This window comes from Acanthopagrus latus, chromosome 6 (assembly GCF_904848185.1).
Source record: "Acanthopagrus latus isolate v.2019 chromosome 6, fAcaLat1.1, whole genome shotgun sequence".
Classification (NCBI taxonomy): Eukaryota; Metazoa; Chordata; class Actinopteri; order Spariformes; family Sparidae; genus Acanthopagrus; species Acanthopagrus latus.
The window spans coordinates 16,975,376-16,988,576 of record NC_051044.1 but is presented as its reverse complement, the minus strand read 5'-3'; the positions used below and the strand labels follow the sequence as shown (position 1 = coordinate 16,988,576).

The 13,201-nt window shown below is 40.4% G+C and overlaps 1 protein-coding gene across 2 annotated transcripts; it reads right to left on the bottom strand.

Annotated features, from left to right (window-relative positions):
- Positions 1 to 744: 744 nt before the first annotated feature.
- On the bottom strand, positions 745 to 12,187 carry LOC119021354 (S-adenosylhomocysteine hydrolase-like protein 1). Of its 2 annotated transcripts, none has more exons than XM_037101600.1 (17): positions 11,669 to 12,187; positions 8,246 to 8,357; positions 7,841 to 7,969; positions 7,544 to 7,644; positions 7,103 to 7,205; positions 6,391 to 6,485; positions 5,772 to 5,878; positions 5,541 to 5,657; positions 4,611 to 4,674; positions 4,201 to 4,289; positions 3,871 to 3,941; positions 3,680 to 3,774; positions 3,431 to 3,529; positions 3,009 to 3,077; positions 2,762 to 2,840; positions 2,441 to 2,561; positions 745 to 2,264 (listed from the first exon to the last, which is right to left on the bottom strand). In XM_037101600.1, the coding sequence occupies exons 1-17, from the start codon at positions 11,846 to 11,848 to the stop codon at positions 2,258 to 2,260; spliced, it is 1,638 nt and encodes a 545-aa protein (XP_036957495.1). In that variant the 5' UTR covers positions 11,849 to 12,187; the 3' UTR covers positions 745 to 2,257. The 2 variants fall into 2 exon arrangements, with proteins under 2 accessions (XP_036957495.1, XP_036957494.1); XM_037101599.1 differs by having other exon boundaries at positions 7,841 to 7,984; positions 11,669 to 12,186.
- Between the last annotated feature and the right edge of the window lie 1,014 nt (positions 12,188 to 13,201).

Here is a 13,201-nt window from a genome sequence, read left to right as displayed (position 1 = left end):
TCTTTAAATGATGTGTAATCACTAAAATACTTCTGACAGAGGAAAACTGCGGATGTGGCTGCATAGCTCTCACTCTATATTGCAGAAAAACAACCATGTTGGGCATTGCCATACTTGGAGAAACACACAGATGTACGTGTGAATATAAATTACTAAGTGAGTCACAAGGCACTGTCAACTGCCCAGTAACCATGGTTACAGCACTCATCTTGCTGACAATGATGTCCTCACTGAAAGTCCTTAAAGCTGCAAGTGCAAAGAAAAAAGCACTTCATAGTAGCATGAAGGCTACTATACAGTTAAACAGCAGTGACAAGAATCAATTGATTAAACATTGGAAAAAGTATATATATACAGGTATTAGCTGGATCTCTGCTGTTGAAGTTTAAATTTTGAACAGGATGATTTAAAATATGAGTTCAAAACAAATGTAACACCCTACAATGTGTCAAACACTTGGCAGGGACAGTAATACTGTCAGCTGTTTGGAGTAAAATCAGCCCACAGATTACCAGCATGAAATACAGCATGTTTTGATGTGCTGAGGAGCTTTAAATTCAGCAAAGAATGAAGACAACCTGCACACTAGTTTGAATTAAAAAAAGACTTGACTAAGTCATCCACTGTGGCCACTAATATTACAAGTAAATAAAGAAAAGCAAAAGTCATAATACGGTTGTGCACTTAGCAAACCTAATGAAACAGTGCGTAAGCCTTTTGAAGAATAGAAACCAGACCAAAGACTGTTATTCGAATATCTATAATGATGGTCAAATGCCACAAATGAACGCAGAAGATAAAGCTAACACAACTGTCTAGATAAATGTGCTGACAGAGAAAGCTTATTCATGTTTAGGCCCAGAGTATTTGGATTTCTAAGTTTACTTAGCAGTCGTTAACTTGTTAAATGTAAAAACAGACATTGTCAACACAACACACAAGAGTCTTGTGACAAATCTAACATCTTCTGGAAATACCACACTGAGACCAGCTGATCAGAGGCTGTTGCATATACAGTAAAAATACTGTGTGTAACACTGTTCTGTGACTTGAGTTCGCTTTACACAGACTAAACATAGCTGCAGATGACTTGCAATGATTTTGATCATAGTATCAAAATCTCTATAGCTATTTTACAGTTCTACTGTAAATAAATGAGTATAATGCTGAGTTTATAGATACTAACGTCAGAGTGTTGATCTGGTAAAAAATATATTTACACATAATTTGAGATATTTTAACAACCTGAGGTGCTATTTTTTTACAAACACCAGAACCCCCTAAATGAACACGTCTCCAGGAAAATGAAGGCAAAGCTCCCTTCTTATGTTTGCTATAGTCTAAAAAGTTCCTTTTTACCAAGATCTGCTGAAGGTTCGCAGTGATGTGGATGGTACTATAGAGAACATAACATCTTTATCTCATGGATGGAATGTATGAAGTTATGTGAGTGCTGCCACATCAAAGCAGAAAACAAACGTTAAAGCTGCGTCAAGCGATTTTTGTCAAGAAGGGGCAGAAAAACTCACAGAAACACAGCCCTGACTGATAATCTGATTATCGAGTTGTTATGGCTCATTGGGAAGCAAACAAGTGCCGATTTTTGGCCTGCAGATAAATGTACTGCCTTTTAGCTCTAATTTGGTCCACCCACTCCTGAGAAACACATCTGGAGCTTGACTTCCATCACCAGCCAGGAATATATATCAGCTCTCTGTCACTTTGTGTAAGGTGAGACTTGGGTAGAGCTAACAATGTTTACAAAGCTCAGTGAGCTTCAGAGCTCCATCGGACTGGAATTTCAAGTGACCCTTTAACATTATATGGAGGAATTTTATGTTTGTACATCAAAAGTATCGCTTTGTTCAGGTTTAACTGACTTAACAACTAACCATTAACATTTCACAACAACTATAACCTTTCCCCCGTCACACTCATTTGGCACAACAAATTGATACATTATTCAATATCTATAGGAACTCCAAAATAAACAAGGATGGAATAGATAAAACTGATATATTGTATCTGTGCTGTGGTTACAGTGACTTATTATAGCCAGCCGGGTGCCCTGTGCAGTTCTGTAGGAAGCAGCAAGAAAGGAGAAAACTTGCTGCAGCCAGAATACAACTAAATATAGGCTGTGCATCCTGTGAAGAGTATAAAATACAATATACATAAATGTTTGTCTTGTCCGAGGGGTGGATGATGCCGGGTACCGTCCACGTTTAGACGATTAGAGGTATGGTTCCCCCACAGTCTAATACCTGTGAATACCAACAACAAGTTTAGATAGGGAATGCTTACTGGGAAAATACAAATTGTAAATCAATTTTTATATTTCATAGTCAAAACAATTATATGATCAAAATAAATAACATGTCAATTACTCATGAATTACTAGCTTATAGTTTCACTACTATACTGCAATCAAACTTTGTACCTGTAGTAGTTGGGTTTAAAGGGACCATTCTTATTCAGGCCCAGATATTTTGCCTGCTCGTCAGTCAGCTCTGTCAGGTGGGCCTCAAAAGTGGCCAGATGCAGACTGGCGACATATTCATCTGAAATACACCAGTATGATTTAATATGACAGAGATCCAGACGAATGCACAAGACTCAACACAGGAAATCAACTTATATCTAATGGGTAGATTTTCACTAACACAGTCAGTTACAGCACACAATCGCCAGAGGGCATGAGTAATGTCACAGTGAACACGTAACTACCACAGGTCAAGGTTTAGTATCTAAATATCCTCACCCATCTTCTTGGGAAGCAAGTAAACATCCTGCTTGTATCGTCCCTCAGGAGCGTTGTACAACTCTATAAGGGCCAGGGCCTGAACAAAAACATGGGTCAATAATACTGGTGAAACAGGATGCACACAGAATGGATTTAATGAAGTCCAATAAATGTAAATAAGCACATGGTGAAACCAATAACTACTGTTTGTCTTTAGCTGCTGTAAAGTTTATTGCCGGCTGTTTGGAAAGAATCACCATCTTACCTGAGTGGTGGCTGTGATGGACAAGACGAAAGTAGGGACGGTGGAGCAGCTGAGGTTAAGGAGACGTCCCTATAGAAGTTGAAGTTGTTAGCGAGGCATTAATAAAGCAAGTAATAATGTTGCTGTTTCCACATTCTAAAACCTTATATTTAAATGTACGACTGTGTTCTTTTCCAATGACAAAAACTGAGACTGGTTATTGTCAGAAAATGCATCAGTTTGCAGTGGGTATTTATAGGTGGCTTTTTACACACCATCAAAATAATGTATTTTTGTTGCACACAATAATAGTTCTATTCATGACATATGTTATTTGTTCTACTTGTAGTTTACTTGCTTTAAACTGATAGCAAGTAAATTAATATCACTGGTTTTCCACAAATGAGACAAACAGATTAATAAGGAAGTTCATATCACATTACCTCAGCCAGAAGGATGACCCTCTTGCCATCAGGCCAAATGACGTGATCCACCTGAGAGCGCACTCTCTCCCAGGTCAGCTCGGGGGTCCGCAGACTTGCCTGCCAGAGACGACAATAATCAGTACACCTCGTGTTCTTGACGATAGTTCAGCACGATGCACTCATGCACACTGGTTAAAAATGTAGGCATCTTAAATACACATTAACTCAGTCTGTATGTTATTATACAGCCCTTTGTCCACTTCTTACCACATCAATCTCAGTGTTGGAGTGGCCCATGTTACAGACAATAGAGCCATTTTTCATCCGGTCCAGCTGGTCTCTGGTCACCACATTCTTGTTGCCTGCAGAAACACACAATCATTCACTTTCAATCACAGATTAAAAAATGTAATCTCACATTAGTGCATCCCAATCAGCTTGATTTCAAAGGGAGTTACCAGTGCATGTGATGATGACATCAACCTGGCGAATGACCTCATTCAACTTGACCACCCTGAATCCATCCATGCTGTTTGTTACACACATGAGAAACAGAAAAGAGGTTCAGCATTCAGCCTCAGTGAAGACAAACTGGAGAGTATCAATTATTTATTGACAAGCAGCTAAATTCAGCTGAAGGGCCAGACTCCCTGTTGGGTTTATGTAGTGAGTTTGAGTTTAGTCATCTCACAGTATGCTTGCTAAATAATTGACAAAACTTGCTATGCTGTCATCAATACTGCTGTCTATTCATATACTGAGAGATCGTCCTAGTTTGTTTTCCTCACCAGGCCTGCAGGCCACAGATGGGATCAATCTCTGTAACATAGACGATTGCTCCCAGAGCTTTCAGAGCAGCACAACATCCTTTACCAACCTGAAAAGACAAGATGATTATTTTGTGACCTTGATAAAGATATTAATGTCATCAATATCCAAACACAAGCTGGTCAAGGCTTGAGGTATTGACCATGACAACCCCACTAATCCCTATGCCATGCAAACCTTGATCCTTTAACATTATCCAGACTCAACAGCCAGATATATGATACTGATATATTCAACGTGATGAAAGCTATGTGTGTTGTGAGTCCTTGGCCTGTGTTGGCTTTTAACATTACATTATGTCATCATGTATGTGTCCCTAGATTAGTGATCAAGATTAGTGTGGCATGTTAACATTAAAAAAGTATCTCACCTCACCGTACCCACATACGACCACCTGTTTGCCTCCGAACATGACATCTGTGGTTCTCTTCAAGCTAGAGACGTTTGAGAAAAGAATTAGCACCTTCTGCGGCAGTGACACACTGCCAGTCTGTGTCTGTGTGACTCCAAAATCTTGTACTGTTTGTACTAAAACCTTTCCCACTACAAAAAAACACTGACTGAGCTGTCCTTATGGGCCAGTTTAAGTCAGGTGTTTTCTGTGACGGTACAACTTCCTATAGGTCGGGATAATATGACACGTCTGTAAAATAATAATAATATTGTGTTCTTTCAAAAACAGATAATCAGTTTCCTTAAATGTCCCAGAACAATACATCATTCGGGTCATTACTCATAATGGAACACCTGTTACAAGACATCAGTGTACTTTGCAGATATTTAATCAGAAGGAACAGCAGTAAATTAAGGTGAGTTAGCGTTGAGTTCAGAGAGCACTGACTCAACAGCTAGATGTTGTTAAAGAGTACAAGACTACTTGTACACTGCCATGGTGATAATTAACAGGAGGGTAATAAATACAACCATCATGTTCTCAGGCTGGTTTGTTCAATGTTAAGCAGATTTTTCAGTGTCACAGTAGGAGTATTACAAGGGCTACAGCTTTTAAAAAAGCTGCTGAGGTGATATGCGAATCTGATCTCTATGGAGCGATAGTCCTGTGACGATAGCAATGTTTCCTGACCTTTCCGTCACTCCAGCGTTACAATAGAGAACGCTCTGCTCTTAGGCATGTGTGACAGATTGTTATCACGGCACAAGGAAAGGGCAATTGTTGGATGTTACATTTCTCTCAAAGCTTAGCTGTCCAATAAACAATCTGAGGTGATTCATCATCCGTTTGACTTTGTTATTGTAAAGCCTTCCAACAACAAAATACCTCAGACCTAAGCTCACTCACCCGTCCAGGATTGACTCTCTGCAGCAGTACAGGTTGTCAAACTTCTGCTTTGTCACAGAGTCATTTACATTCATAGCAGGCACACACAGCTTTCCAGCTTTAGACAGCTGATACAACCTAGAAAGAGAAGAACAGGAGGGTAGAAACATTTCACTTCATGTTGGTGCGCGTTGCTCTGGTTGTGTAACTGAATGTTTTATAGCTAGCGTATATTATTAGGCAGTAAATTACCTGTGAACCCCAGTGACACTCTCCTCTACAATGCCCCTGATCTTCTTGAATACATTGGGGTATTTCTTGTACATCCAGTGTGTCAAGTCTCCTCCATCATCAAGGATCTAACAGGTAAAAAATATGATTTCATATATGATGAATGACGTTGGTTGGTGGTTTAAGCAGCCAGAGGAACTTTAACTTTTTGGTGATTCTAGTGACCCCAGTGGACAACGGCGCTTAGATCTTGATCTGCCTAGCAAATTCATTTATTTTGGAAGCAAGTGATAGAAAGAGGCAGCAGATTTTTATTACTATTTTCCTTTTAAAATCACAGCTGGCATTAAAAATGACAATAGTCTCATTGACTTATGTATGTCATATAGAGGAATTATGGTTTTATCACCAGTTCAGAGTTCCTTCAAGTACATTAAAGAGGCACACAGGCCAACGTTTTGAGTGTGAGAAAAAAGTTGACGTACAAATGTGTTCGTGTGTCTGTATCATTCACATATAACAGTACTGTTTGTGTACTGTGTATTGCTACATAAACTAAAAAAAAAAAAAAACAGTAAAAAAAACACCCTAAAAAACACAGTTCCTTCAAAAAACTAGAAAAAGCAATGTTTCCACGCACCATGTTAGGCTGCCAACCCTCAGTGTTGATACAGTGGTCAATACACCACCAGAAATCATCCTCAGACTCCCCTTTCCAGGCAAACACAGACACACCTGAAACAAAAAAAAATGGACACACCCTGAAGACTCTTCCAACAACAACCCCATGTTTGTCTATCATGCTGTGAACTATTCAGAAAAAAGCTGACCCATCAAGCTCAAAATTCTGTAATGATTCTAAATTACATATTTGTCAACCTGCCATTCAGTGCCAAAGAGACAATGTTTTTTTTTTTTAAGATATAACAGCTCAGCATGTAGTAGGCTATCCATAACAATAACTCACTCCCCGAAAACATGCTTAATCTCCACTGAGTGACTCCTAAATCTGTTGTGACGCCCCTAGCTTGTCACATCATGAAAGGTCTGCTGCTAAAGTTTAGTACATACTTAAAGCATCACATAGCAACCACAGATAAAAGGCTCAAGTAGAGCTGTTCCCTCAGTGAATGGCAAATCTCATATGTCCCCATTATCTCTGCAGGGCTGATTTTTCAAGAGTTTATTAAACATTTCCAAACAGTATCCCCGGTTCTAGAGGACATGAGGCGCCAACATGGCAAAGCACAACTCTTACAAATCATTTATGATTTATATTCCTCAGTGCTAGACAGGAGCAGAAACAATGTTTATTGTAAAACTAAATGTTCTTCGCACTCTCTTCTGCTTACCGTTCTCTGACAGAGCTGCAGCCACTTCGTTCTGTGTCGAGTATATGTTACATGCAGTCCAGCGGCACTGAGCCCCGAGAGCCACCAGAGTCTCGATCAGCACCTGTGCACACACAGGTACGGAAGGAGTGGATGAGCGAATAGTCATGATAGAACTATCCACTGCACATAAACAGACTGTCAATCTGTTTGATCAGCTGGTTGTTGATGGCTGATGAGCTGTCCTTGAAACACAGCCAGTGGTGTATTTTATGGGAATACAGACAAGTCCCCCTTCACACTTTAATCATTTAAGACTCTAATATGCGGGTTGGTGTTTTCTGGACAGTGTGTGGTTCAGAAACTGTCACTAAAATTGACCTAATCCTGAGTGACTGGCACTATCAAACTGTAGCATTTGCTTGGATCGTTGGAGCTCAATGTCAGAGAGAGATGTCTTACTGCAGTCTGGGCAGTGATGTGAGTGCAGCCCACAATTTTGGCACCTGCCAACGGTTTCTCACTCTGCGCTCTCTTCCTGAGTGAGATGAGTGCTGACATGTCTGAAAACAAGACAACATAAAAACAGGAGAGTGAGAAAGAGAGCGACACAAACAATCCTCGCATAACTCAAATTTTGCTCCTCTGAGCTGCAAATGAGTAAAATCAAACAACATTAACATTCATGAGACTACAAAATCTGAATAATGATGGATCTTGATGTGAAATAGACAGTAGTGAAGAGACTTTGTGTCTCACCTTGTTCTGCGATCTCAATCTCACGTCTGCCAAATTCAGCCTGTTTGATGTTCTTGACACAGAAGTCACTGCTGCCTTTGGTGTTGACCTGAGTTTTGTCCCGTGGTGAGGTTTCATCATCAGAGCTATCTGTGTAGGAGGCAGCTGTTCAGGAAACAAAGTCAAAGAACTCACCAAATTTAAGCCACTGAGGAGTAAACAGATGACGCAAAACTGGAAAGCATTTGAACAAGTGTCCCAACGGAGTTCAGTGTGCTTAAAGGCTTGCTCTCTGGAGTTTTAATAAGAACTGAGAGAGCACAAAAATTCAAATAAAACATACTGATCTATTTTGATGTCTACATAACATTAAAATCAACTTGCATAACATATATAGTGATGAATATGGCTGTCTTTCCCCCCTACCGGAGCTGTAGCTGTCTGTGGATGACTGAGAGATGGAGCGGGACAGGGAGCGACGGCCTGCCTTCGTGGGAAACCTGCTGAACTCCTGCTTGTCCTCAACAAACTGGATTTGCTGTTATAAAAAGAAAAGGCCATGTTACCACTGCGCAGTCAAGGCTTTCATCGCAATTGTAAAAGCTAATATTATAGCTCAGCAGTCGCTGGGCACGGAGTTGGGTTTTATATTATCCATCACATTCTTGTTTGAGGTCTTGTTTAAATTGCCTTGTCCATGACCAGATTTGGATGGAGCTAAATGAAGATCTTTGCTAAAAACACTTTGGCAACATGATAATCCTACTCAAACTTTAAAGCTTGTTTTCTCGTATTGACGAAAATAGATTTCTGGCAGCAGACTAAAACACATTGCACCATTAAAACAGATGTCCCAGAATTACGCTGCCAAAGCCAAAATTTTGGGGGGGGATTCAGTTTACCACCCTCCTGTTGTTATTCTAAAACTTCAAGACAGATTAAATCACAAACAAAAGCAAACAACTCTCCCAGCTCAAATCGGATCATTAGCAGCATTAAAAGACCACAGAACTTTCACTGTTGTATGTACATCTAGTTTTATTTAATTTGCTATTGAAAATGGTCATAACCTGTGAAATGCTTTATAATATTGTAATGTTAAACAATGTTGTGGGATGACAGTAATTTGCAGTTTAATCTCTTGCTCATTCCTAATTTTTCTAAATTTAAATGAGTAGTTTTTGCATACTCAGGTGGAGTCAGTGTGTTTAGGGTTTGTGTATGCAAGAGGAAGGAGCTGTCGTTGTTGTTGTGTGTACCTAGCTTTGTGCCTGGTCAGCTAACTTTTCTCTCTTTTTAACACAGCAGTAACCAGACGTTTTTGTTGACGAGGATTTCTGCATGCATCACAGCAACATGAGATGGTGAGAAAAAAAATCCTCCAGGTGCTGCGACATTATCCCATTAGGTACGCAGAAGCTGTCGGGCAGATCTCTACACCTCAGCATTTCCAGGAAGTTTTCTTTACAAGGCCAGGTGAGATATTTTCCTATTTTAACTCTGAGATATAAAGAACTGGAGCATTGGGGAATAAATCAATGAACAACATTTCTGTCTTGAACATTTCTCAGCCTCATTGTCTTCCTCTTAAATGAGAGTCAGATTCTTCATTCAGGTCCGTCTCTCGTTTCGAGGTTTATGCCTTGTACTGAAAAACTTCCACATACCAGTGAAAATAGCACAGCAACAAGGAACAATGTGAAGTGGTTTTCTTGAGATTAAGGTGACAAGACACCACATTCTTTTCCCCCTTGGACAGGAAAAGAACGAGGTGGACTGCAGGGTCCCAAAGCCAGACTCTTGTTAGCAACAACGTGTGTGCTCTGGTTAATAAAGGAGCAGGTTAAATTCACATTGGACTTCTTTATAATCATTACTGTACATGACAACCATCAATGCCTAAATATTAACAACAGGACATAAACATTAGACCAAACATCTGTAACATAACACGTTGACATAAGCTAATCATTTCTGTGTCAAAACAAATGTCCTCCACTGGGCTTTGACCCCAAATCACTGAGGGCATAAACCACACGGACACAGCAAACAGTCCTCTGGTCTGCCTCCAAAATGGGCTGGGGCTGACTGGACCTGACATGATGGACGTGGACTTTTTCTGGCTGTGTCGTAAAAACACGAACATAAATGAATTCATATTCAACTAATTAATAAATATTGCCATCTTGCTGGGATCACAGTAAGACGACTGCACACGTCTATCCAGTGAGTACGACTGATTTCAATCCAAATCTTCCCTCAGTTCTTTTCCAACAAACTGTTCTATTTAACATTGCAGGCAGATGACTGCTTTTATCTTCTGTCCCGCCCAAGGAGAGAATAAGGATGTGAAACAACTGGTCTATAATGAGGCTATGTATATAAATCACACACTGAGAGTGTTGAGACTTTGCATTTTGCAGTTTCCTGAACACAGCTGACTTTATTTATACACTCAGTTTCCATTTTATTTTTTCAATTAATGCAGGTTGATATAACAGTCCTGCAATAAATGATATGTTCCTGACACTTTCGATGTTCCGTTTTAGTTGAAACTATTATAGAGGTGTTGATTTGGCTGTATGATTATTTTGGAGGATGTAGTTTGTGGTGTTTGTTGTGTGTGTGCATTTTGTCTTTAACTGGTAGACATTTATCAGCACCAACTTAAATGTGGTGTGCAAATACTTTCCACTCTAACATGCAGAACTCTTCCTTGTTCCTTTTCAGTCAACACCCTCCTTTTGTAAAAGTTATTTGTCGTTTCCTTAAGTTGGATGTGGTTTGGATGTCAAGCAGCAGAAAGCTAATTCTTTGTGAAGGAAATGAAAATGGTGTTTTGGTTTAAGACACTGACATTTAAAACAAATACCCCATTCATTCTACACATGTAGACAATGGTAATACGATGCATGTGACTTTTTTCTCTTCTAATCTTCCATTACTTTATAACACTTTTGAGCATAAACAACCCGCATAAAGTGTCTCTTCTTACTATTTCACAATTTTGAAGAAAGAAAAGCAAACTTCATGTAATGCAAGTGCTTTATACTTATAATAAGTTTCAACCAATATGTTATTTTCAAGGCCGATTCCGATTATTAGTAATCAAGGAGCCTGATAACTGATAATTGGAACTGATATACTTTTGCAGCGAAAATAAAAATATTATCGTCACAGTTGAGAATAACCAGTGATGGAATGTAACTAACTACAATTTACTCAAGCGCTGTACTAGACCGATACTAATATCTTGATTTTCTGCTACTTTATACCTCCTCTTAGAGCCTAAGTAGTGCATCTCTAAATGAATGTCTTTTATCCGCAACTGGACGCCAAAGACACAGATGCCAATAATCTGTAAAACGCTGAATATCGCCCCGATTATCATCCAGACTGATAATCTGTCAGCATCTAATGTATAACATAGATGCATATGCATGATTAAATTGCCTGTTCCTGCAGTGGTGTGTAAGGCTTTATTTTGCATCACAGAGTGAGACAATCCAGATGAACACATACCCTATGTGGAGGTATCGTTTTGAAATATGTTTTTAACTGTAAATTCTTTCAGATGTGTTCAAATTGCAAGAAAATATATTCACCTTGCATATTGAGGGGTTAAGACATAGGCTGATGGTTTCATTTAGCAAAGCACTGGAGGATATATACGCTCACAGTAGTATAGTATTATAGTGCGTGTCCAGTAGTATAACATGTAGTAGACACCCAGATGTACAGGTACACCGTGCAGCCAGGAGAGCAGCTAACACGGATGAATAAAGTACAGTAGCTACCGGCAGACATAAAAGCAGAGTGCAGTTATTCAGAGTTGGTCTGGAGTCTCACCTTCTTCACCGGTTTGTGAGTGGGCACAGCGCTGAAGGCGGACGACAGTTCTCCCATGTTCATTTCGCTGTTCTTGCTTACGGTCATGGCTGAGTATTTTTCCGCTACGTTCTCGCTCTCTTTCACCTCTTTGCTCGCCTGTTTCACCTCCAGCTTCGCCTCTCCGGACGGCTCTGACATGTTGTCGGTTGGCTGTCTAACGTTACCTGCTCGGAAATGCAGCAGCCGTTGAGCCCTCTGTGGCGGTTGGGACGTCACACGCTAACGTTAGTGATATCCTCTCCTCGCGCTGCTAGCAGGCTGCTCCGCAACGACGAGTGGAAGGGAGGCTTTTCAAATCAAGGACATGTACACCGCGAAAGTAAATATAACTACTATCTGTGTGTGTTTCACTATGATAAAGCGCTGACGGATAGCGTTAAGTTGGTCTGTTATGGTGCGATCCGTGCAGCCGTGTTGGTCCCTGCTGGCTCAGCTGTCACCTGGCTGAGTAACTTAGTGGGCGGCAACTAACAGACAGAGGGGGCGGCGGTTTACACAGCTGCGTTCAGGGACAGTAGGTGGGTAATATCCGCCGTGGTGCCATGCCCTCCATCTCCCTGTTCTGAAAGCAGCTAAACTAATGAGGCTGTTTTAAGATTATTTATCCACTTCGCCGTCTAAGCAGGAAGTGTCTATGACGTATACGTTCTGCAGCAATTTGCATAACATGCTGTTATGCCGGTTAGTATTTCCTGCTTGTATACTGTTTTGTTCTAACAGGAAATAAGAGGGACAGACATCACTTAACCACATCTTCACACCTTTTTTTCAGTTTCTGGGGGACTTTTTATTATATTAAGTTCGAGAGATATAAGTCCCAATGAATTGATTAAAGTCATTTTGTATTTCTACAAACGCGAACACCCTTGCTTGTGGGACCAGGACGGGGCACTGAGTCGAAACGGGCATTTCCCAGTGTCATAAACGCAACATTAAGCTGAATCCTGAGCACGCATGCTCCCCTCGGCTGGCTTTTGATTGCGAAAGTGAGCGCTAGTCACTTGTGGGTTTCTTGTCACGACACGATGTGGCTGGGGAAGTAGATTTTCCCTTTCTGTATTTGCCAAGAATATTACAAATAACACGTATGAGACCTCTCTGGCACTTCCATGTCCAACTACACTTGCCCTGTGTCAGCTCTGTTTCAGTTCCAGTTGCAATCAGTTATATGGCACACTGTTCTAACATCGTTCCTGTTTAAATTATTCACTTTCATTATTCCAGTGGCATTCACACATGTTCGCTGCCCAGTGGGATTACAATCTTCTCCTTCCTCACTAAGCATCTTTGCAGACTTCAGAGGGAAGGGAGAATGTGTTGCGCAACCATCTGCATGAAACCTGACTGATGCATTATGGGGCAGGTTACAAAGCACCACAAACAGGGTAGGAGAGAAAAGACAATGGCTGAATAGAAGTGACCAAATTGAGAGAGAGCATGTGAGTTGTTTGCGAAAGAAAATATGCCGCAGTAATGTTGTGTGATTGAGCA

Coding starts and splice junctions, on each gene's coding strand:
- LOC119021354 (XM_037101599.1), bottom strand. CDS start 11,848: ATGTCAGAGCCGTCCGGAGAGGCGAAGCTGGAGGTGAAACAGGCGAGC. Junction 3,775..3,870: donor TGTCATCATCACATGCACTG/GTAACTCCCTTT, acceptor GTGTTTCTGCAG/GCAACAAGAATGTGGTGACC. Junction 3,530..3,679: donor CCAACACTGAGATTGATGTG/GTAAGAAGTGGA, acceptor CGTCTCTGGCAG/GCAAGTCTGCGGACCCCCGA.